We start from the raw sequence: 25,136 nt of genomic DNA on the forward strand, positions 1-25,136 counted from the left end.
TTGGAGGTCACCCAGTCTAAAAGAAAGCCCTTCATGAAATGCAGAGTTAAGCTATGGAACTCCCTCCACCAGGAGCCAGTGATGGACACCCACTTGGATGGCTTTAAAAGAGGACTGGACAAATTCTTGGAGGAGGAGGGGGGGGACTATTGGTGGCTACTAGCCAGGATGGCCATGCTCTGCCTCCACAGCTGGAGGCAGAAATACTTCTGACTACGAGTTGCTGGAAGCCCTGGGAGGGCAGAGGTGCTCGGGTCTTTCTTGAAGGTTTCCCAAAGGCCACTATGACTGCAGAATACTGGACCAGATGGATTGTTGGGGCCTGATCCACCAGGGCTCTTCTTGCGTTCTTATTGTTCAATGCACCACAATTTCCTCCCCTCTGATCATTTTCTTCTCTCTGGGGGAGATTCTTCAGCACAACCCTAAACCCAGATTCTTGCTGATCACTTGCCATGGACTGGCTGGATGCAGAGGAGTGGTGGGAGTCAGCAGCTGGTGAACCCCCAAGGAAAGAAGGCTCAGGACCCGGGGAGTGGTGGTGGGGTGACAATGAGTGGCCGCAGGAAGAAGACGGGGGGCTGTTGGAAGCAGAAAGAGGCTGTGCCAGAGAGCAGAGCAGATTCAGAGGCAGAAGTGGAGGCTAGAGAGGCCAAGAGGCAGATATGAGACAGGCTGCTGAAGAAGCCAGGGAATTTCCCATTCCTGCTGTGACCAGCTCCCCTCCCCTCCCCTCTGGTCTCTCAGAATCCACGGAGGTATGAAGAGGGCAGAGCACAGACAAAGAGGGCATTGGAGTCTCAGATTGTTTGGGATGGACCCAGGGGAGGAGGAGGCATAGAGAGCTGCAGGAAGGCAGGGACATCCCCTCATGGGGTAAGTTATTTTCTGTGCTCACTAGGCCTGGGATGTTTTGTTTCTTTGACTACAGAGTTAACTTCACTGACACCTTGTGAGTTATTGCTGACTTGCTCCCAACCCCTGCCTTAACACCATCACCTGTTAGAGGGGAACCCAGGGCAGATACCAAAGGTGGGCACTGTCTAGGGTTCCAGCAGATGCCCAAGAGTGCCGAATATAGATTCCTGGACACAGAAAACCTTAAAACGTTTTAATAGGTGCATACTTCATCCACTGAAAGCCAGACCCACTGATTCAAACTGTTAAAGGAATCCAGACCTAGGGATTGCTCTTGGGAGTGTCCCACATCATGCCTAGAAAATGCAGCGTAGCAAAACTGCCACCCCAATCCCAAAAATGAGATGAAAGGTGCGAGATTTCCACAGCCACAGCCCTGTGGTCAGAAGGCACAGCGGGGTTTATTTTGGGGAGGAGTTCATACGAGACCCAAAGAAAGCTCAACAAGTAACATTAATACCATCATAATACCAGCCGTGTAATAATCTTAAAAAGTGTCTAATGTGGGACAGATGTCTGTAACAGAAAGCATGATTCCGTGCCCCAGAGTTTCTATGCAATGTTACCTTTTCCCATCTGTCCTGTATGTAATTACTTTATGATTCAATATCATTCAAAAGGAGGGGTGGGGTGAAGAAGGAAGGTCAATAGGTTGGGAATTCTCAGACTTCTTGTGTGCCGTCCTGATGGTTCCCTGTTGCACAGACTACTGCATCCCTAAAAAATAAAAGCCCCCCTGGGAAGGACGGTAGAACCCACCCTCCCCAAAAAATTATTTCCTCGAGGACACTGGATATCTGGCATTCTGTCCTGTGCCTTCTTGTGACTCATGTTCAATAAATAAAATTTTAATAAAACACGCCTCTGTGCTGGGATCCTCAAAGGAGGCAGTGTTTAGACTTAAAAAGTTGTTAGAAGCAGGAGCAGGAAAAAGAGAGTGACTGTCTTTGGCCCGGTTTGAATTTAAACCTTGTTAAAATGTATGAAGTATGTCGGAGTTCAAATTTTTTAAGTCTTCAAAGTGCTCCAGTACAAACAAAGTCTAACTCAGAACATTTTCGGGATGGGGTAGGGGTTCAGGGGGGGGGCACTGAAATGCATTTTTTAAAAGGTGTTCTTTATTAACACAGTTCTGGGCTTGGAGCTTGACTGAGCAGCAGAAAGCACAGCAACGTTCAGAGTGCAGGAGGAGGAAAATGACCCCTAGGGAAAAGAGCATTTTATTTAGACACCCGACTCCCAACACATCCTCTGTCCAGTATCAGCACAAACTTCTCTGCTGGTTCCCATGCCTGGCATTTCCTGTCTACAATTTTCTCTCTCACTCCTGTGCGCATTTAATATATACTATAGAGAATGACTGGGTGGTATGCATTAACTTCTAATTCACTTCATCATTCTGAAAGCTCACCTCCTTCACCTCTGTGTTTCTTTCTCTTTTCTACCCCCCCCCCCCCCGGCAGAATTTTTAATAGGAATAGGAAGGCCAGAGAACTTACACCCTTGGAAGCATAGCTGGGAAAGGATTAAGACAAAACTGGTTTTGAAAATGATGCTGTTAAAACACCTCCATCTGCTAATCCAAAGAGCAGAAGCCTGGGTTACTTAAGAGATTTCTGGCATCATGGATAGAACTCAGTTACTAGCACCAGTGTTAAGAAATAACAAAACAAAACATCTATATCTATATCTCTATCTATATAAATGTAGAGGGTGCATGTTTGTTCCAACGAACTTTTCTCCACAACCGCTTACCCGATCGCCCTCAAATTTGCCCACAACATCGGGTGCACATGTGGGAGTGTCTCTACCCACTTACATTGTCCTTGCACACACCCAGGACAGGTAGAAACCTGGATTTGTATACAAAAAAATTGCCCCCTCCAGTGGGCATCCAACAAACAACATCCAACATAATACCAAAATCATGCCCACTGGCAAAATAACGGCCACTCTCCATCCCCTCCACTATCCCGGGACACAACCCACCCTGGAGACCAGACCTCTGTCAGGGACCAGGCCACCCCAACAGCAGCCCACTCCCCAAGGACCCCGTCCCACCATGGAGGTAGCTACCCCAGAGATCCCCCCACTCCCCAGAGATCCCCCCCATAGGTCACGGTCTTCCCCATTCTGCCCGATCCACAATCCACATTCTCACAGAGAGCAATCCGCCCTGACACTAGACAGCTCTCCAGGGATCACAACCCACCTCATAGATTGCACCCGTATCCATCCCAACACCGGCAGGGAGCAGGCCGCCCTGACACAAGGCCGCTCCCCAGGGATCGCCACCCCCCCCAAGGTCTTGCCCTTTACCATCCCTCCCGATGCACAATCCGCACTCTCCGCTGACATCCCCCGCCACCACACATAACTCTAACCATTACAACTTCCCCAATTACCCTCTATACCTAACACACCCCTACTTTAATTTATACCTTCTTTATACCTCTTCGCAGATCTCCTCAACCCTCCCCTCCCAACTGCAACACCAGGACCACCCAAAGAAACAGACCTCCCCTGGGTGGGGGGTGGGGGAAAGAGGGAATTGGGGGATTCACAGGGACAAACCGAGGGGGGAGGGAAGGAACAAAATAGCTGATGGATCGGGACAACCTGCGGACACTCACAGGGAGAGGGGGTGTGATATGTCATGGGTGGGGGGAATCCCAGGGATAAGCTAGGGTGGGGGGAAGAGGAGATGGGATACGTCATGGATCGGCACAGGCTGGGGGGAGTCACAGGGATGCACCTCCGTTAACAGAACACGTGTAAAACAGGGGGACTCTGAAGGTCAGGGGAGTCTGAAGGGGGATTCTGAGTCTCCATTTAACAGGCTGAGCCACAGCAACGCATGGCAGGGCCAGCTAGTAAATAATCTATATATATATAAATGTAAAAATCGTGAAATCCCGTTTGCCACTTTTCTCCGTAACCGCTTGACCGATCTTCCTGAAATTTTGGCACAACGATCCAGGCCACTCCTAGAGCGTTGTTGGGCGCAAAAATCCCTCAAATCGCACACCTGCCCAGGTACAGACCTGCTTTTCCATCAAGTCAAACAGCGCCCTCAAGTGGCATAGTACCCTCCTCCACCCCCTCCCTTCCTGTGAAATCTAAGCCACACCCACAAACCAAATGACATCATCATCAACCAAGCAACTGAAAATCCCCCAAGGCGGCCATTAGGCCTTTGTTTAATGTAGGCCCCTGACAGACCGGGGGGGCCACAACAACACACTTGGGGGCATGGCAAGGGGTTTTTACTGTACCATTTAGCACCACTAACCCTCCCCCCCCAAAAACCCCCCACAAAAACACCAACATTGCCAAGTGGAGTTCGGGGCCTGCCTGGGGGTGTGTGGCACAGGCCACAGCACAGCCTTTGATTTATGTAGGCCCCTGCACGGCAAGGGTTTTTTACTTTACCATTTAGCAACACTACCACACCGGTCATGGGGGGGGGGGGGAACTGAATAGATCATGGATCGGGACACATGGGGCCAGTCACATGGATAAGCCACAACAACACAACACACCCACAAACCCCGCCTCTGCCACGAGATCCTGTAAAACAGGAGGCCTTGGCTCCATTTTACATACTAGGCCTCAGGTCTACAGCCCATTAAATACTACCCCAAATGGAGCCCTGGGTGGGAGGTGGGGGGAGGAGGAGCCCAAATAGGTCATGGGCTGATGTAGGGTGGGGGGTAGATAACCCAAATCAACGCACTTGGGGGCACAGCAAGGGGTTTTTACTTTACAATTTAGCACCACTACCCCCCCCAAAAAATCCACAAGACAAAAATAAATACCATCTTTCAAAACGTCCTGAGATACGCCGGTCATGGAGGTGGGGGGGACAAACTGAATAGATCATGGATCGGGACACATGGGGCCAGTCACAGGGATTAGGCACAACAACACACCACACCCACAAACCCCGCCTCTGCCACGAGATCCTGTAAAACAGGAGGCCTTGCAACCACCAAAACAGCTATTCCACCCCAAGCCCAAAGCCTCTCCCGGTGGCTGCATTAATAAACGCCTGGCAGCATTAGACAGTCATTCATCATTTCTCCTAACACGCACTTGGGGGCACAGCAAGGGGTTTTCGCTTTATAATTTAGTGGGCGTTGTGTCACATGCGAGGCTCCGGCAGCCATTTTAAGTAAGGGCAGTTGTGCCCCTTTTAACTTAGGCTTTACCGTGTTTCTCCAAAAATAAGACACTGTCTTATATTTATTATTCCTTTAAAAAAAAACCCACATTGGCTTATTTTCAAGGGATGTCTTATTTTTTAATTACGCGTCCAGCCTTGCCTCTTCCTTGGGGCCCTCCAGAACTGCGCCTATAACTATGTCTTGTTTTGTGGGTATGGCTTATATTGCACAAATGCTTAGACATCCTGCTATGGCTTATTTTATGGGTATGTCTTATTTTAGGAGAAACAACTGATTGTAAGCCTCTGTGGTTTTTTTTTTTTAAAAAAACCCATTCACTTTCTCTCCCCAGTTTAAGTCCTCAGATTGATTTTTTTTTTAGAATTTAAAAACAACTTTATTTCTTCTTTTAAAAGTCATACAAGTGATAACTCATAAAATAGCAGTAATTACATAAAGTGGTCAAAATCAAAAAGCAAAAAGATAAGATGGTAACAGACAAATCATAAGCACAAAGCATACAAAATACAAAATGCAAAAAAGAAAACACAAAGGAGAAAGAAGAAAAAAAAGAGAGAGGAAAAAGAAAGAAAGAAAGAAAGTACAATTTTGAAGTACCATAAAAAGAAAAAAGGGAAATATCCCACAATAAAAAGAAACTTCCAGATAATGAGATCGGTTTCCTTTCACCATTCCTAAATCATTGTGTTTCTTCCTCGAAATGGTTCTCTTTAGTAATTATGTGTTCCTCAAATATATTATACTCATATTTTTATTCATTTCCATCTTCCCTACTTTAAATGTTTATCTAGCAGCTTGTTGTTTCTATTCTAGGCATATCACCCATTTTGAGCTTAATCCCTCTTTGTGAAAATACTCTATTGCATAACTCCATTCCGTTTTTAATTTTTGTTTAGAAGTTTTCCTAATTATTGCCGTTATTCTGGCTAAATTCATATATTCTACCAATTTTAAATGCCAATCTTCAAGTGATGGGACTTTATCTCCTTCCCAGTTTTTGGCTAGCACTATTCTTGCCGCTGCGCATGCGTATAGGAGGATACTTCTCCTATCTTTGGGGGTGTTCTCAGGTAGCAGGCTTAGAAGGAAGGTCTCAGGTTTTTTTTCAAACGTCCACTTCAACATTTTTTTAAATTTCTCGTATACGTTATTCCAAAATATACTCACTTTGCTACAATTCCACCAGCAATGAAGATAGTCTCCTGCTTCTACTTTACACTTCCAGCATCTATCAGGTTCCTTTTTATATATCTTGGCTAATTTGGCCGGTGTCAAGGGCCACCTAAATACCATTTTCCATATATTTTCTTTTATCCCCATACAAGCCGTGAAATTAATATCCTCCCCCCACAATCTGTCCCACTGAGAGCTATAGATCGTTCTTCCAACATCCTGCGCCCATCTTATCATTACGTGTTTAGTCATCTCGTCTTTCATATCCCATTCAAGTAAATGTTTGTAAATTTTTGCTAAAGATTTTGTGGGGTTATCTAATAGTAATTCCTGTAATTTTGATCTATTTTCAACAAATCCGACCGCTTTGTGTTTATTGAAGATGCTTAACACCTGGCAATAGTGTAGCCAGCTCAGACAGTATTGTTCTATTTGATGGTAGGGTTTTAATACATATTGGTCATTAACCTTGTCTACTAATTCCTTGTATGTTACCCACTTTCCTCCAGTTTAAGTCCTCAGATATTTGCAGTGGCCACCCCCCACCCCATTTACAATCTCCTACCTTCCCCTTGCCCAGGCCAGGTAGATAATGTGGCCCTTTTTTAACCCCTTTGTTACTTTTCTCATTTTACTGATTGTGAATATGCTGACCGAGGCCCCCTTTAGATTCGGAGGCCCGCCCCAAGTGGCCCATATGACCCCCCTCCTTCTGTCTGGGCCTGTCTGTTGCTACTGGGCTATGGGGCTTCGCTATTTGACCCCGGGTTGGGATTCTTTAAGTAGTTATCTGGGTCCCAGGGCACATCATCATCCCCTATCCTTAATCTAAATATATAGAAATGTTCACGATTCGTTCGCAGGGGCCAATGTATGGAGATACAGGGGGGAGGGGACAACAGAGGGCTCAGACAAAAGTAAATACTGGGAAATAGAACCCAGAAACTGACAACTCCTTCTCCAATGATGGGGGCCAATGTAGGAAGATACTGGGGGTAGGGGCCAACACTCCCCAGGAATAACAGAGGGTTCAGACAAAAGTGCATGCTGGGAAATAGAACCCAGAACCTAACAGTTTCTTTTCGAAGGGTGGGGGCCAAGGTATGGAGATACAGGGGGAGGGGCCAACACTCCCCAGGGACAACAGAGGGAAGGGTATCCTACGGAAACACAGGGATGAGCCGGGGTGGAGGGAGGAGGGGCAGGATACGTCATGGATCGTGACAGGGTGGGGTGGGGATCACAGGAAAGAACCACAGCAACGCGTGGCCGGGTCAGCTAGTAAAAAATATATGGATAGGTTGGTCTGAAAAAAATGCGTATTTGGCAGGTGTTGAAAAGAGCGGAAGGCTGACATCAATAGGCAGGGAGTTCCAAAGTGTGGGTTCTGCCACACTAAAACATGCCAGAAAATATACAGCTGCTAATTCCTTGAAGACTGGGGGGTAAACCATAAGGACAAAGACAGCATGTGGAATTGGTGCACCAGAACAGTGTTCTTCAGATGTTGATGGAATACAACTAACATCATCCATGCCCGCTTAGCCTAAAAGTGAAGGATGATGAGAGTTGTAGTCCTCCCAAGTTGGAAACCCCAGGTGGCCAATCCCTTACACACAGTCAAGCCATTGGTCCAGTGTTGTCTGCAAATGTGGTGCTGCTTGTGGAGGGTGGGAGTTGGGGGGGGCACGAGGTTGACAAAGGCAGCAGTTCTCTTGCATATCAGGCAGGAGTCCCTCCCAGCCCTATCTGGAAATGCCAGGGATTCAACCTGGAACCTTCTGCATAGACAATGTTACTGTTAGGTGATAGTAGGCCCATCTGGAGGGGGCCAGGTTGGGAAAGACTGGCGTAAGTTGCATCCTTGTTAGAAGCATAGAATTGTAGAGTTGGAAGGGACCCTCCTTCAATGCAGGAATTGTAGCTCAAACATCCCGGACAGATGTCCATCCAAGCTCTGCTTAAAAACCTCCAAGGAAGGAGCGGCCACCACCTTCCATCCCCCTCTCAAACAGCTCTTGCTGTCAGAAAGTTCTTCCAAAAGGCAACTGCTACTGTTTCTCCTGGTTAGGTATAAATCCTCTCCCTCTCATGGTTTGTTGGCTGATTAATGAGCCACACTGTGGCCCAGGAATAAACCCTCTGACCTTGAGGGGAGGGACAGAATGGAGGTGGGGGCAGGAAGGCTGGTCTGTTATCTTGACAGTTTGAAGGGCAAAATGAATTAACACCTTTCGTTTGTCTTGGAATTCGGGCTTGTTCTCAAACAAAAGTTGTGCTTTAAGTGATGACTTTTCTTGTTTTACGGCATTGTAAAGGCGTGATCAGCGCTGCAGTGGGTGCTCTGGGTGGGGGAGACAAACGCAAACCATGTTTTCTCTGCCTCAGCTTAAAGGTGGGCTTCCATTGATACCCTGAACTATTTACAGCCTGTGCTAAATGTTTAAGTTTAGTTTAGAAGAACAAAAAGTCACCCTACTTGACATTCTACAAGGTCATGGAGAACAATAGCCTGCAATGTCCAGGAAGCGTGAACAGTGACTACGAACGACAACACTTGTTGGACTCCCAAGTCCAGCAGAGTCAATGGTCGTTGGTGAAGAGAGCTGTTGTCCAGCAAAACCTAGAGCGTCACAATTCCCCTGTAGAATTATAGAATGGTACAGTTGAGAAGGACCCCAAGGGTCATCTAGCCCATGGGTAGGCAAACTAAGGCCCGGGGTCTGGATCTGGCCCAATTGTCTTCTAAATCGGGCCCGCAGATGGTCCGGGAATTAGTGTGTTTTTACATAAGTAGAATGTGTCCTTTTATTTAAAATGCATCTCTAGGTGATTTGTGGGGCCTGCCTGGTGTTTTTACATGAGTAGAATGTGTCCTTTTATTTAAAATGCATCTCTAGGTGATTTGTGGGGCCTGCCTGGTGTTTTTACATGAGTAGAATGTGTGCTTTTATTTAAAATTAGCTGGCCTAGCCACGCGTTGCTGTGGTTCTTTCCTGTGATTCCCTCCACTCTGTCCGGTCACATGATTTATCCTGTCCCCTCCTCCCCCCACCCCCGGCTCATCCCTGTGAGTAGTTAGTAGTAATAATAATAATACAGTAATAATAAAGTCATAGGGTGAGTTTATTATTTTTATTTCTTAAATTTGCACAGCGGCCTTCATCCACAGATCTCGGGGCAGTTTTCATTATTTCCTTTTCTTTCCTAACTTGTCTATTTATAAAAATGGGAAAAGAGTACTATTCAGGGAAGGATGCAGTTTCCTATTACAGAATCACAGAGTTGGAAGGGACCCCTGAGGGTCATCTAGACCCCTGGAATGCTGAAATCGGAGGGCAAAAAGAACTCTGTACATACTCTAGGCGTTGGGCCCTTGAAACCTTTTAAAGGCCCCACGGAAACACACGTGCCTTGCTCTGCAGAGAAGGCACTCTGCGTATGGTCAGAGGCACCCTTCACGCGGAACGTGGGCACCTTAGAGCCGAGCAAAGAAATGCTGCAATGGCGGGGAGGGAAAGGGCCCACTCGAGGAGGAAGCTGGGCCGTCGCCGCTGGCTCCCCCACTTCCTGGGGCCGCTGCCCAACTCCAGCGCGCGGTCTCGGCCCACTCATCCTCGGCCCAGGCCCGGCACATAGTCCAGTGGCGCAGGCATCCCCAAGAAGGGCTTCTTCTTCCTGTTCATGGTGCCGTCAGAGAAGCCGTCAGGCCCGAAGCGTTGCCTCTACCACCGGTGCTGGCGCCACCCCCGGAGCCTGCTATGCTGAAGCCCAATGGAGCCGAGGCCCCGGAGGACGAGGAGGAGGTTGATGAAGAAGCAGTAGCCGCGGTGGGCATGATGGTGGCTGAGGAGAAGACGCGGCGGGGAGCGGGCGAGAGGAGGGTGGCGAGGAGGCCTGAGTAGCTGGTCCTGCTCCGCCTCCCTCGTGGAGCGGCGGCCTCAGGTAGGTGGGTTCGCGGCTGCTTCTCCTCAGGCGGCGGCAGCCTCGCTAGGCCTTGGTTGCGCCAGCCGCCCTTCGGGGAGACTCTGAGGTCGGGAATGCAGGGAGGAGGCGCCGGCGGGGAGGGAAACAGGCGCGGCAGTTGGTGGTTGCAGTTTGAGACCACAAATGTTTCTTTTTTTGTTCTGGGTCCCTGGTGGGTATGTGTCTAGGCCTTTGTCATGGGTTCTGGGGTCCGTCTTTGGGCTTTGGGGGTGGAATGGTCGTTTTGGAGGTTGTTGGACGATGGTTGATGATGTAATGATTTGGCCCCGCCCTCAGAGATATGCCTTTCTATTGGAGGTTGTTGGAGTCTTCAGAGCTTTTGCTGATGACGTCTGATAGGGACGCCAATTTTTTTGTGTTTGATCATTATTTTAGGTATGATAGGTGTGGTTTTTTTGGGAAAAAATCACGCTAGATCCCTCCCTGATGGGCATGGAACGTTGTGGCCAAATTTGTTGAAATTCAGTTCAGCGGTTATGGAGGATGGCTGTTACATCCGCGTGCACAATGCCTACATTTTTATATATATACTAGCTGCCCCTGCTGTGGCTCAGCCTGTTAAATGGAGTCTCAGAGTCCCCCTTCAGACTCCCCTGACCTTCAGAGTCCCCCTGTTTTACACGTGTTCTGTTTACGGAGGTGCATCCCTGTGACTCCCCCCAGCCTGTGCCGATCCATGACGTATCCCATCTCCTCTTCCCCCCATGCAGTCATACCTCGGTTTAAGGACGCTTCGGTTTGAGTATTTTCAGTTTAAGTACTCCACGGACCCATCTGGAACGGATTAATCCACTTTCCATTACTTTCAATGGGAAAGTTCGCTTCAGGTTAAGTACAGACTTCCGGAATCAATTGTGTACTTAAACCGAGGTACCACTGTGGAGGGTGTTGGGGAAATTGTAACGGTTAGAGTTATGTGTGGCGGGTTGGCATGATAGGAGATGGGAGTTGTGTAGTTGGGGGGGGTCAGGAGTTAGGTTACCTGGACAGTGGATGAGGTCTGTCTCTCTGTGGGGGTGGGTCCTGGGGTGGGCTGGATATCAGGGTGTTGACTGATCTGTGTAAATTAAGGGGAATTATTTAGAAATGGGGAAACATAAATAAATATGTAGGGGTCTGGTGGATTTCCTTGGTGTGGGTGCGATGTGCGGGGGTGTCAACTGTGTTAGGGTTGGTGAGGGGGCGACTGTGTAGCAGCCTTGTGGATAGTCCGGGAGACCTCCTCCTTGTAGTGGCCTGGTGGTTGTTCCCTGGCGGTGGTGAGATTGGGGGGAGGGGATGGGGGGTGGACTGTGTAGAGGGCTTGTGGATATTCTGGGATGCCTTCTGTGAGGTGGGTGGCCAGATGGGGGGGGCGGACTGTGTAGGGGGCTTTCCGGGAGGCCTGCTCCTTGTAGCAGCCTAGTGGTTGTTCCCTGGCAGCGGGGAGATGGGGACGGACGGACTGTGTAGCGGCCTTCTGGCTACGGGGCGGTCTGTTTCGTGGCGGTGGTTAGATATCCGCGGAGGGTGGGGGTCATGGATCGGGCGAGATATCAGCAGAGGGTGCGGATTGTGCATCGGGAGGGATGGTGAAGGGCGTGACCTTTGGGGGGGTGGGGATAACTGGGGAGCGGCCTCGTGTCAGGGTGGCCTGCTCCCTGCCAGTGCCGGGATGGGTAGGGGTGCAATCTATGGGGTGGGTTGTGATCCCTGGGGAGAGGCCTAGTGTCGTGGAGGGTTGCTCCCTGTGAGAACATGGATTGTGGATCGGGCAGAATGGGGAAGGCCGCGACCTATGTGGGGGATCTCGGGTAGGTTCCTCCGTGGTGGGAGGGGGTCCTTGGGGAGTGGGCTACTGTTGGGGTGGCCTGGTCTCCAGGGTGGGCTGTGTCCCAGGGTGGTGGGGTGGATGGAGAGTGGGCGTGATTTTGGCAGTATGTTGGATGTTGTTTGGTGGGGTGGATGGGGAGTGGGTGGGGTTTAGGGTGTATGTTGGATGTTGTTTGTTGGATGTCCACTGGAGGGGGCAATTTTTTGTATACAAATCCAGGTTTCTACCTGTCCTAGGTTTCTGTATGGACAATGTAAGTGGATAGAGACACTCTCACATGCGCTTCCGATGTTGTGGGCAAATTTGAGGACGATCGGGTAAGTGGTTGTGGAGAAAGGTTTGTTTGAAAAAACATGCACCCTCTACATTCATAGATAGATAGATAGATAGATAGATAGATAGATAGATAGATAGATAGATAGATATCGGTAGATGCATCTCTGGGTTATTTGTGGGGCATAGGAATTTGTTCATCCCCCCAAATATATATATATATATATATATAGCCCGGCCCCCACAAGGTCTGAGGGACAGTGGACCAGCCCCCTCCTGCTGAAAAGTTTTGCTGTCCCCTGACCTAGCCTAATCCCCTGGAATGCAGGAATCACCAGTGTCTGTGGAAGAGTAACTTTGAGAAAAAGCCCTACTGAAATCAGGCATTTGCCTTTTCCACCAAGCTCAAAACTCTCAAAAGAATAGAAGTAAGATTTGTCCGCCATGCCTTGTTTTTAGGAAACCCTTGTTGGGTCTTAGTAATCACAGCATCCTTTTCTAAGTGCTTATAAAGGTAAAGTGCTTAGGTCCAGTCATGACTGACTCTGGGGTTGCGCGCTCATCTCGCATTATTGGCCGAGGGAGCCGGCGTATAGCTTCCAGGTCATGTGGCCAGCATGACAAAGCCGCTTCTGGCGAACCAGAGCAGCACATGGAAACGCCGTTTACCTTCCCGCTGTAGCGGTTCCTATTTATCTACTTGCATTTTGACGTGCTTTCGAACTGCTAGGTTGGCAGGAGCTGGGACCAAGCAACGGGAGCTCACCCCGTCACAGGGATTCGAACCGCCGACCTTCTGAACAGCAAGCCCTAGGCTCAGTGGTTTAACCACAGTGCCACCTGGGTCAAGTGCTTATAGGCTGACCATTTAATTATCTGTTCTAGGACCTTTACTGGTACTGACACGAAGCTGACCAGTCGGCAGTTACCTGGCTCTTCTTTCCCCCTCTTTTTGAAGATAGGGACAACATTTGCCAGTCTCCAGCCCTCAGGGAACTCGCCTGTTCTCCCAGAATCCTCAAAGATTATAGACAGAGACTCTGAGATTACATCTGCAAGATCCTTTGGTGCTGGAGATCTGAATTCACTTAAAATAGTTCCTATATTGGGCTGCAGCCCCCCCCCCTGCATCATTTATTTGGTTATCACAAGGAGCTGTTCAACAGTGGAATTTGCTGCCAAGGAGTGTGGTGGAGTCTCCTTCTTTGGAAGTCTTTAAGCAGAGGCTTGACAGCCATATGTCAATAATGCTTGGATGGTGTTTCCTGCTTGGCAGGGGGTTGGACTGGATGGCCCTTGTGGTCTCTTCCAACTCTATGATTCTATGACTTAATGGGAGTAACTCTGGGAAGGGAACAAGAGGTCTCCTAAGTGCTCTTCTTTTGTGTTCTAGCCAGCCAGCCATGCCCCACTTCCATGTTACTCCATTCCATCCTCCTCTTTCCATCTTTCTTTTTCAGCTGACACTTGTGGCTACTGAGCATGCTCAGTCCTCATTCAGCTGTTTTCTCCGTGGAGTGGAGGGTTGCCCCCTTAGGATTTTTAAAAGGGGGTTTAACTCTCAAGGTTCTCCCTCTTATGTGCAGGTGGGGCTCTCTTGGTTCCATTTTTATCAGCTGGCACTACCTGAGCTTGCTATTGAAAGGCGTGAGGACAGTAGTCTAGGTTATGGGGTGGGGCCTCTGTAATGAAACCCCCAAATTGCACCCCAGTCTCTCTCCAATTTTAGCCAAATCACAGCTTCTACTCAAGCCTTCTGGAAAACAGTTTGGTGTGGTGTGGGGGTCAGAAAATGAAAAGGGTCTAGGCCTCCCCTATCAAAGGACCTGTTGCTTGCCCACTGCCTCTATTTGATCTGCCAGTACTCCTTGTTCTTAACATCATTTGAATTCTGCAACATCCTTTGGTGCTGAATTTTCATGGGTATTTTTCAGCTACCTGGGCACCTTATTGAAAGGAAAGAGAGAAACAAATGCTTTTAATAAATAAAGCAGGTGGTGTTGGTGAGGGGAAGCAGACAGCAGTGAAGACGGAAATGATGTCACATTTTAAACAATGGAACAATTAGTGTCAGGCTGGCTTATATCAATTAGGAACTAAAAGCACAGAGCACATCATTGTGGCTCTCCTGTGGGCACAGCACAAATGGTTTTATGCACAGGATCAAGAGGGCCACAACGCCTTCCACCCACCTTTCCTCACCTGATTTTAAGCACTGCCACTTTGCCAGTAGTTCCATCTGCCCCCCCCCACCAGTTGGATGGCATGCATGGCATTTCCCTGATTTATCCTCACAACAACCCTGTGAGATGTTTTAGACCCACCAGGCCCAGCCAGCACAGTCAATTTGAGCTACAACTCCTACAAGCCCCGACGAGTGTTGCCTGAAATCTGCTTTGTCCCTAGCACACTCATTCAAATTAAACCCACCCAACACCTCCTACATTCCATTTTGAGGCTGGTACAGTGAAGGCCTTGGGTCTTTCCCACCATACCCAGCATCTCCTTCCCTTCCCCTTCCTGTTTTGCTAAACATCCACCCTGATTTAAAAACAAAACAAAACTCTGGATGACAACTTGTGGCTTCTTAGCTGGCCCTAACAAACATATACTTTGCAGCATTTGAACTTCATGTGAAATAATTTTAGTAGCTGATGATGATCACCGACTTTCTCTCAATGTATAAGGGAAGGATGTTACAGCGGCATTAAATCTGGCAAGGAAAACAAATGTGGGTTGGTTTGGACAGAATGCCAAACCATGGCTTCTGCTCGTTCATCGTTTAGATGCCACATTATGATCCTGTGTTCTAGATACAGACTGGGGAGCAGTTGTGGCTCGTGTGAAGCTGCCTCATGAGTCAGACCATTGGGTCCATACCAAGCTGAATACCACCAGCCACATACTGGCAGCATTTCTCTAGGATTCCAGGCAGGGGGCACCCCCAGCCCTACCTGGAGATGCTGGGGGCTGAGCCTGGGACCTTCTGCATGCTTCCTAGATGTTTTCTACCTCTGAGGTACTCCCAACATTCATCATAGCTGCAAAGTTGTCTGCCAAGAAATGGCTTCTGCTTCTCATCCAGGAAGACATCAGGGTTGGTTGGCATGTCCTGTGCCCCCCCCCCATCCCTACTCCACAAAAAGGAAGTGTTTAATTAAGAAATCTGTTTAGTGACACAGACTATGTGGAGCTTGGGAGACTGCAAAAACCCAATGTTTGGAGCCAGCTGTAGGAGAACCAAAGACAAGCACTGCTGGGTGAGGCCAAGATCCTGTCCTCACAGTGGCCAACCAGATGCCTGTGGGAAGCCAGCCAGCAGGACCCCAGCACAAGAGCAGTCCTCTCCCTCCCTGCAGTTTATGGTAACCGGTATCCAGAAGCATTACTGTTTTCAACCATGGAGGCAGAGCACTCTTCCTCGTGGCTGGTAGCCATCAATAGTCCTCTCTTCCAAGAAACTTTTCCATTGGCAAGCAATAGAATTGCAACCAAGCAGTATGTAAATCTTGGGGGTGGCGTGGGGATAAGACAAATCAAGCATTTTCTGTTACTGAACGTGAGTATTTTCTACCCTGCGCACTAGGCCAGAGATCGGCACTTTCAGGTAAGCAAGGTACAATCCTCAGGTGCATTTGTAAAAAGTGGGGAATACTCCTAATCTTAAACAGCTTCTCTTCTGTTCACTGTAAAGTTTTAGGAGTTGCGAGACCCCAATAGCCTGTGGCAACCAGAAGCTGCACATTCAGAAGCTGCGCAGGGAAGGTCAAACTCCTCATCACCATGTATTGGCCCCTCCAAGTGCAAAAGCAAGGATGGAGCTAGAGAAGTTACAACTGCATTTCACATCCACTCTGTGCCCAATCCTGCTAACTGGATTCTGCATGAGGGTGTTAAAGAAGACTCAATGTTGAGGTGTTCATTAGAGCCACAAGTAAGCAGTAAGGTCTAAAAAGAGTTTAGGTGGACTCTTGCAAATCATGCCCATCTGGGAACAGCAAAAGAAACCCCAAAAAGAAAACCCAAGCGCCCTGCTTTAATGCAGAGTTTGCTGTTCATGAATAAAATGGGAAAGACAGACGCACACCCCTTGTGGGTCACTAAAGAGATGCAATCAGCAAATATTTCTATCAAACTGGTTTGCAAAATAAGCAGCCCTCTGAACTTGTGGTACCAAAGTTTTGAGTAATTCAAGCACAACTTTGAAAAGGAGAGAGTTGTAGAAAAAACAAACAAAAATAATGACCAAACACAACAAAACCTTGTCTGTATAAACCAGGCATCCCCAAGCTTCGGCCCTTCAGATGTTTTGGACTACAATTCCCATCTTCCCCGACCACTGGTCCTGTTAGCTAGGGATCATGGGAGTTGTAGGCCAAAACATCTGGAGGGCCACAGTTTGGGGATGCCTGGTTTAGGGCTTTAAAGGTCAGCACCAACACTTTGAATTGTGCCCGGAAACGTGCTGGGACCCAATGTAGATCTCTCAGGACCAGTGTTATGTGGTCTCGGCGGCCGCTCCCAGTCACCAGTCTGGCTGCTGCATTCTGGATGGGAGTTGTAAGCCAAAACATCTGGAGGGCCGATGGGAATTGTAATCTAAAACAAGAGGATTTGAGCACAAGAGCACTCTCCTCTCCTGTGGCTTCCAGCAACTGGTGTTCGGAAGCATTTAGTAGCCATCAATAGACCTCTCCTCTTCCCTGAATTTGTCTAATCCTCTTTCAAAGCCATGGTTGATGCCATCACTCCCCCCAGTGGTTTCACTATGTGCTGCATAAAGACCAACTCAGAGATGTTTGGGACTGAACCTGGGACCTTCCACTGATGCTCTAGTCTATCACTTCCAACCAGGCTATCAAAGGTTGGCATAAACAAAGTCCATAAATATATTGCAGCACGTCTCATCTGGGCTAGCTAAGGGCAACCCAGGGGCTAGGACTCACCATCAAACTTTTTGTATCGGGAACTGAAAGTTGCTTGCAAGTTATTACTAAGTTCCACCACAGCATTTCGGAAGTCCTGTTTGCTCTGCTGGCTGTATTTCTCTTCCATCTCTCGAGAGCAGCATGTGTAGCCTCGAGGGCAGACTTTCAAGTGATCACCTGGAAACACAAAGGTGAAAAAGCTTTACACACGAGTACAACAATCTATGACAATCACGGGGAATCAGTTATAGCAGGTCTTATGGGATATGTGTGCGTGCATGTACTTCAGTTGTGTGCATTACTTCAGTTGTGAAGCACAGAGTTCACATAGCACTGCCCACCTCCTTGCTGATGCCTCCAAGAGCACAGATCTCCCTCCCCCAAGAGGTGTGCCTGGCATCATCTCTTTGCAGCAGCCTTTGCCAAACTGGTACCCTTCCAGAAATTTCCAACTACAACTCCCATCAGTGCCAGCTGGCATAGCCAATGGTATTACGGGATGTGGCGGGTGGCTGATGAAGACACACCTCCGTCTCCTGGCCTTTGAAAACTGAAGAACTTGTTTTTATACCCTACCTGTAATATGTCATGTGGAAGTATTGTTTTCCAGCCTATTCTGGCCTATGCACTTTTAAAAACTGCATTACATTTTTGTATGCTGCAACTTGCCCTGCGGCCTTCTGGTGAAGGTTGAGTAAGACATGCTGTGGTTGTTATTCTCCATTACAAAGAAGAGCAGAAATGGCTTGCAAGCCTGGGTTCAGTGATACAGCAGGTGATTCAAGTAAGCATGGTAAGACTGCCAAGTGAAACAGACTTCTGCAGGCAAGGCAGCTGTTGCCCCAACAGACAGACTGGTTCATGGCCTTGGTGCTGAAACCTCCATCCTTCCTGGAAACACTCGCTGGGATTTCCAACTCAAAATATTATCCTCTTCTCTCAACCACCAGCTTGTATCATCCTCCTTTATGGTTTATGACTTCCTTCAGAATCAGCTATAAAAAGAACCCAGGGCTAAGCCAATTTCACACTAGACTTGTGATCTCCATATCAAGGGCATAAGGGTCCCTCTTATCATTGCTAATTAACAAGTGTTTCCAGAACGGAAGCCCTGTTAGTCCAGTATTTGGGAGAGAGGACAGTGCAGATTCCCAGAGCATCTTAAATGGGACTAACAACTTTATTCTGCCAACTTACAACGAGCTTTGTCAGATGCATGACATGGACTGGAAAAATTGGTAGGTGCGTAGAATACAGATTTAATAAAATGCACAGGAAAAACTGCATTCAGGTTCTGCTTGAGGGCTGCCCTTTGGGGCATTTAGTAAGTTACTGTGAGAACATGATGCTGGATTACATGGGGCACTGGCCTGATCCTGTAGGCTCTTAATATGCTCTTATGAAACAGAAAAGGTCCTTCGTCACCCTCTTCAGGGGTCATATAAAGAAAATTTAAGCTTCAGTCATATTATGGGCTTGTTTTAACACTGGAACTAAAGAGGAAGGCTCCAGGTGACTGTAGCAGTTGTCAGTTCCCAAATTGCTACAGACAGCCAGAGAGTGTCCCCCCCCCTTTCATCAGCTCAGGAGAATTTGCAGCACACTTAGAGATGTGAAGGTCCAGGGGAAAACTGGAAAAATTTTGGGGGGGAGGAACGGTTTCCCCCCGGTTTTTTCCCCTGAAGCCTTTTTTGGGGTTTTTTTTCCAAAAAAAATTCCTTTTCCAAAAAATTTGAAAAATAAAAAATAGATTATGGAATGTTTTATTTTAACATTATGAATAAAATATTTTAAGATAAGGGGTTCATATATTTTATAAATCGTTATCATTACAGCTCAGAAAATGATTCTGATTAAATTTCATGCCCATTCATTGAAACTTAGTAGCACTTCCTTCTTCAGTTTTTTTTTATGAGAATGTTTCTTTTTAATACTGTGGAGAGGAAATATGAATAATTGTTACTTCTGGATTTTTAAAATTTGTTTTCTGGAGTTTTTTGTTGTTGTTTTTTGTTCCACATAAACTAGTAAACAGTTCAGGATATTGTTGCTCCATTTGTTACAAATACAAATAAATATTATTTTAAAAGTAAATTCTGTTTGTAATAATTGTTTGGATACACTATATTTTAATATGCTAGTTGTGATAATTTTATGCCCATTAAAATTGTCCATAGTTATATTTTATGTTTCTAAAGTAACAGAATTACTTTCAATCTGGAAAAGAAAAAAGAAGTGCTAATGTAGTTATTTTTTTCTATTTTTTCAAAAATTCCTGTTTCCCCCTGAAAAAAATGGGAAAAAACAGAAATTTTTACATCTCTAAGCACACTACCACAAAGGTGTGGTGTTGGAGTAAGTGGCTGAGAGAGATGGAAGGGGGCTCTCCACAGGTGGGTGTAGCTGCTAAGAATTGAGAAGCTACTACTGGTAATGCCACCCAGAGGCTTCCTACATCAAGGAGGCTTGTTCATGGGTTCAGACCTGTCTCTATTCGGTGGTGCAAGTGGCGCAGTGAACCAGGGCACAAAGGTCTGAAGGGTGCCAAGCTGAGTGTCCGGGAAGGAGAGTTGGAGTCCGGGGAGAGCAGAGGCTGTCTGAACAAGGAGTGGGCTGGCGAGCTTCTCCCCCTCCCCAGTCCCAGAGCCCCACTGAGGGAGGGGAGGAGGAGGAGGAGGAGAGTCCACCACCTACCCATCTTCCCACCCCACGCAGCTGGAGGACCTTGCTAGGGAAAGAGGCCACGCTTCCCAAACTTCCTGCCCCATGTTCCTCAACATCCAGCTGCCGAGCACGCACCAAGTGTGAGGAGCGAGGAGAGAGCTGCCTCGGGAGCAGGTGGAGTCCGAGGCAGAGTACCGCCACCATGGAGGAAAGGCGCTGGGTTTGCAGCCCCAGCGTGTTGGGAGAGCCGCCCCAGCGGGTGCTTGCAGGGTCCCCTTGCCCATCCTGTTCAGCTACATCGAGACTGAGCCATGAGTAGTAGCATGCACCCGGTCCTCCCTTTCATTTACCAGCAGCACCAGCAGCTGCTGCCCAGGTTTCTCTCTCTCCCTGGAATCGCACTCTGTGTGTAACGTTATGGGGAGGGGAAGCCTCCTCCCTTTGCTTTCCTCCTCCTTCTTTGAGGGGGACGGGCTCCTTCTCCGCCCTCCCCCCAACAAGGTCCTTAGGGGTTGCAAAGCAAGCCAGACCATTTAGCACCGACCCCATTCATTTCCAGCAGCTGGCCATCACCCACTCACTCCAAGCCCTGCGAAAAATATCATCACCATTACTGCTGCTGCCCTCCACCCATAGATATCAGGGCAGCTCACAGCCTGAAACTACTAAGCACATGCTAAAAACTAGAACAAAGGCAAACCAAACCAAGCCAGCAACCCTCCTTCTCCCTTATTTGTGAAACAAGCCTGTTAATTGCCTATCCAACTAAAAAAAAGGCACTGAAGGTTTTTGAGATCAATGCAAGCTAAAAAGCATTGCAGGTGGTTGGGCTAGATGACCTGCAGGGTCCCTTCCAATTCTACGTTTTTCTGGAAAAAAAACACGCACAACCCAACTATGGTCACTCTGCAGTCCTCGCCCCAAGCAACTGTGTGAGAGACTTGCTCCCCAGAAAGTGTGCCTTGTGTTCCTACCTGTGGTTTTTGGTCTCTCGTCAAGTACACACGTAAAGTACATACAGTAGAGCTGATGGAGGAAGCTAGAAGTGTGGCTCTCTTTTCCACTTGATCTTTCAGCTCCCTTGTATTTTTCAAGGCCCGTATTAATTCTACTGGATCCAATTTTTACCCGGATCCCTTAGAAAAGCAAAGTGTGTGTGTGTCTGTATGTCCACTTTTTTTTCAGTCTAAATGGGAAGGGGGCAAGAGAGACATAATTGGGGAGGGGGCATGCTCACAGCACTCGTTCAAAACTCCAGCTGTGCCCACGTGCTTATAAAGTTTGGTAACCCCTGATATGAACTTTCGCGAATCATTCCAGGCACATGTGTGGGTCTGAAAGAAAAAGGGAGCGAACCTGCTTCTAGTTTACAAGAGTTTCTCTTTCTGGTCACTGGGAGCAAATACTTAACTCACCACAGGCAAGTAGCTAAGGGGCTGTTTACAAGAGTGAGGACATGCAACACACTTCCTAATGCCATGCTCATTGGGGACTGGAGGGGGAGGCGTTCTTTGGGCAGCTTTTACAACAAAAGCCTCACCCAGTATGCTACAATGGCCTACAATGTGGAACCAGACCTTTGCAAAAATTTGCCAAGCAGCTAAGAAACTGGCCCTCTAGATGGGTTCAGTGCTGTCAGGGGTACACCAGGAATCGGTGCTGAGCCCAGCGGAATGGTGCCTGAGCTCCAGGATGATGTCAGTTCTGAGTGTCAGTCTGAAGGTGGTGTTGAGGCTCTCGCAGTGGAGAGGGGAGCAGGGGATGCTGACAGCTCACAGGAGCACTGGGGAAGGTTAGAAGTGCTGGACCAGAGTATGGTGGAGGGGGAAAGCGTCGGAGATCAGGCTTGGCAGTTAAGCAGCTCAGGGTGAGAGGGGAATATGCCTGCACCTTCACCCCCCGTTTGTAGGAGGGACAAACGGTGGGAACAGAAGCGCAGGCTGAGAGTACCAAAGTTCCTTTGTTGGAAACGTTCCCGCAAAGCGACACTTCTGGATTCTGACTCGGACTATGGTCATGTTCTTTATTGCTCTGGCTTGTACATATGTATATAATGAAACTCTGTAAAAACCAATTACAAAATTTTGAGTGTGTTACTCGTGAGAAAGCAACACAGCACCCTGACAAGTGCCCAGGTGCTGGGGGGGGGGCTATTTTCAGCAAGCCTTTTGCTGTCTGTGTCCCCAGCTGCTGGCTGGTCACCTGGGTCTAAAGAATATACAATCCCCTTCCATGCTACAAGTTCCCCACCACAAAAAACAACAACAAGAAGAAATTCTAATTATTTCTGTGGCATGCACTTAAAATACCCTATACAACCAAAGACTGTGATTTCAATTTCCACTCCCGCCCCCCATTTTTTTCACTTTGCTTGCTGACAGCTTAGGGCCTGTGGATTTACTACAGAGGGAACACCAGACACTTTTTTTTAAGAAGGAAAAGAATGAGAAAGATTTATGCCCCTCTCTGTACAAGCCAAGGAGCCAAAAGGCACATTAGGAAACTTAATTCTGTTCTGGAAGGGGTGGGGTGGGGGAGAGAGAGAGAGAGAGACAGACCTTGCCTTCCCATTCATTCATTCCCAAATTTCCCTCTACAAATACTTGTTTTACAACCCCAGGGTCCAGTCCTGCAAATGCAGCTGCCATATGAATGACTTAAATAAAATAGCTGCTGCTAGATGGAGCCAGTCCACATCAAGGTGGATGGACACACACACACACACACACACAGAGAGAGAGAGAGAGAGAGAGAGAGAGAGAGAGAGAGAGAGAGAGAGAGAGAGAGAGAGAGAGAATGCTTTATCAAGTCATCATGCAACACTTAAATATCAATAGAGTCTGGTTCTCAACCAAGACTTGGGGCAGCCATGTACTTTATAGGAGACAGTTCTCTACTTGTTGTAAGAATGAAAAGAGAGCCTGACTGATGGATCAGGCCAGTGGCCCATCTAGTCCAGCATCCTGTACTCCTGGTGACCAACCAGATGCCCCAATGGGAAGCTCACAAGCAGGATTGGAGCACAAGAGCCCTCTCCCCTCCTGCAGCTTCCAACACCTGGTGTTCAGAAGCAATACTGCCTCCATAGCTATACTGGTTAGTTGCCAAGGATATTCTCATCTTCCATGAATCTGTCCAACCCTCTTAAAAAAAAAATCATCCAAGCCGGTGCCCATCACTGCCTCCTGGAGGAACGAGTTCCATACAGTACTTTAACTCTGTGCTGGACTTTCTTTTTCTCGATCCTGAATCTTTCAACATTCAGCTAATGGAGGACAGCCCTCTACTTCCATGCTATGGTGAGACATGCAAATGTTATGCAAATATGTCCCTTTTCATGTGTGTAATGTTATGTCCTGTTTTCTTACAATGCATAGCAGGCCACCCAGAAACACGGGGGCATCAGAAGAGCCTGTCTGCTGGCTCAGGCCAAAGACCCATCATAGCCCAGCATCCTGTTCTACCAGATGCCTCAATGCGAAGCCTGCAAGCAACAGCCCCCCCCCCCGCTTGTAATTCACAGGAACTGCCTCCAACAATGGAGGTAAGACACAGCCATCACGGATAGCCTTACCTCCATAAATTTGTCTCAGTCCCTTATAAAGCAGTCCAAATTGGTGTGCATCACTGTATCTTATGGTAGTGAGTCAACTTTTGAGTCCCATCGATTCCAAGGGGGATAAGGTCTGGATCCAACCCCTACAGGACTATCCTGTGTACCATTGTTATTGTACTCAGTGGGGCTGTCGGGCAAGGGAGGGTGCTCAGGTTTGCAGCATTCCTCCTAAAGTTGTTGGAAGCTTATTGTTTTAAAATTATTGCTTTTGTTCTTAAAAACAAAAGAAAGACCCAGAAATAATAAGGAAAAACAGAGAAAAAGAAGGAAGACAAGAGAAGGACTCCCACTGCTGTTAGCTCAATCAACAAAGCATGAGATTCTTAATCTCAGGAATGTGGGTTCAAGGTCCACATTGGGCAAAAGATTCCTGCATTGCAGGGGGTTGGACTAGATGACCCTCAGGGTCTCTTCCAACTCTACAGTTCTATGATCCTGTTATTCTCTGATATGTATGGGTGTGACCATTATCAGAGGTCTAGCTTGGCAAAACACTCCAGGCAATGTGCAAAGCACAATGTGAAGGATGTGGCCAGTGGAAATAATCCCAAGGGCCAGGGAGAGACACTATGGGGTCTACATCTGGCCCTTGGGCCAGAGGTTCCCAGCCCCTGACCCATTTAGCCAGAGATGCCTGGGGCCTCCTCCACAGCACAACAGGATTTGCATCTCTCAAGATTTTGCAATCCAAACTACATTTCCTTGCTACCTTTTCTAGCAGCAAGATTTGCAAGATTTCTCTCTTGTATTATTATTATTTTTTAAATCCTGGCTTCTATAGGTATGGGAGTGGCAAGGACACCAATGCAACCCCCTCTGCACAAAAAAAGACTGAGAAGTATCATTCAACCACCTCTCCAATGTCTGAAACATCATCACATCACCCACAAACCACTTTCAAGTTTATCTTTTAAGCAAGAAGGCCCAGAAATTTCCTGTTGTTTTTTTTAAAAAAAGGAACACAAAGACACCCACGACTACATTCTGCTCCTGCAAAATCGTGACATACACCAAACTTGGCTTATTAAAACTACCCAGCTCTTCTCTTTGCTTTTCTCTAGAATAATAAGACAAATTCCAGTAGCAATCCAGTTTTTAGAAATCCAGGACAAGGCCCTGTTTCAGTTTATTCTCCATCAGCTCAACTTTCATAGTTTCAAGGTCAAAGCGTACCATTCATGGGCCACCTAACCAAGGGGAGGGTTTTCAAGTGCACATCAAGCAACCACAACCACCAAGATGGAAAGCCGCATGATGAGGACGAGCTTGAACAATTCCAGATTGAGATAAAGCTACGCCTGTTGCTCTTCACTTGCTCTTGAACTATAAACTCCCATCTTTTCTGACTATTTGCCATGCTGGGTGGGGCTGATGGGAGATGGGGAGTCCAGCAACATTGGGAATACCACTGGTTATCCCCAGTCCTGAACCATTATTGTATTTCTAGATCTTTTCAGCTAAAACTCAACGCTCAAACCTGCAACATCTCACTGGATCTTTTGGAAGACACTCTGCTTTGGAGGAGGATGCCTGCCTATGCTGGTCCAGGAGCAGCCATTAAAATTAGTCTTTCTGCT

At 47.6% G+C, this 25,136-nt stretch overlaps 1 protein-coding gene across 1 annotated transcript in view; it reads right to left on the reverse strand.

Annotated features, from left to right (window-relative positions):
- Positions 1–25,136, reverse strand: part of GPC4 (glypican 4) — a 110,378-nt gene that overhangs the window by 31,284 nt on the left and 53,958 nt on the right. The window contains exon 2 of the mRNA XM_060270287.2: positions 17,298–17,456. Within this exon, the coding sequence (XP_060126270.1) occupies positions 17,298–17,456 (159 nt within the window). The remainder of the gene's footprint in view (positions 1–17,297; positions 17,457–25,136) is intronic.

Source organism: Zootoca vivipara, chromosome Z2, assembly GCF_965207765.1.
Source record: "Zootoca vivipara chromosome Z2, rZooViv2.hap1.1, whole genome shotgun sequence".
In the NCBI taxonomy this organism is placed as follows: Eukaryota; Metazoa; Chordata; class Lepidosauria; order Squamata; family Lacertidae; genus Zootoca; species Zootoca vivipara.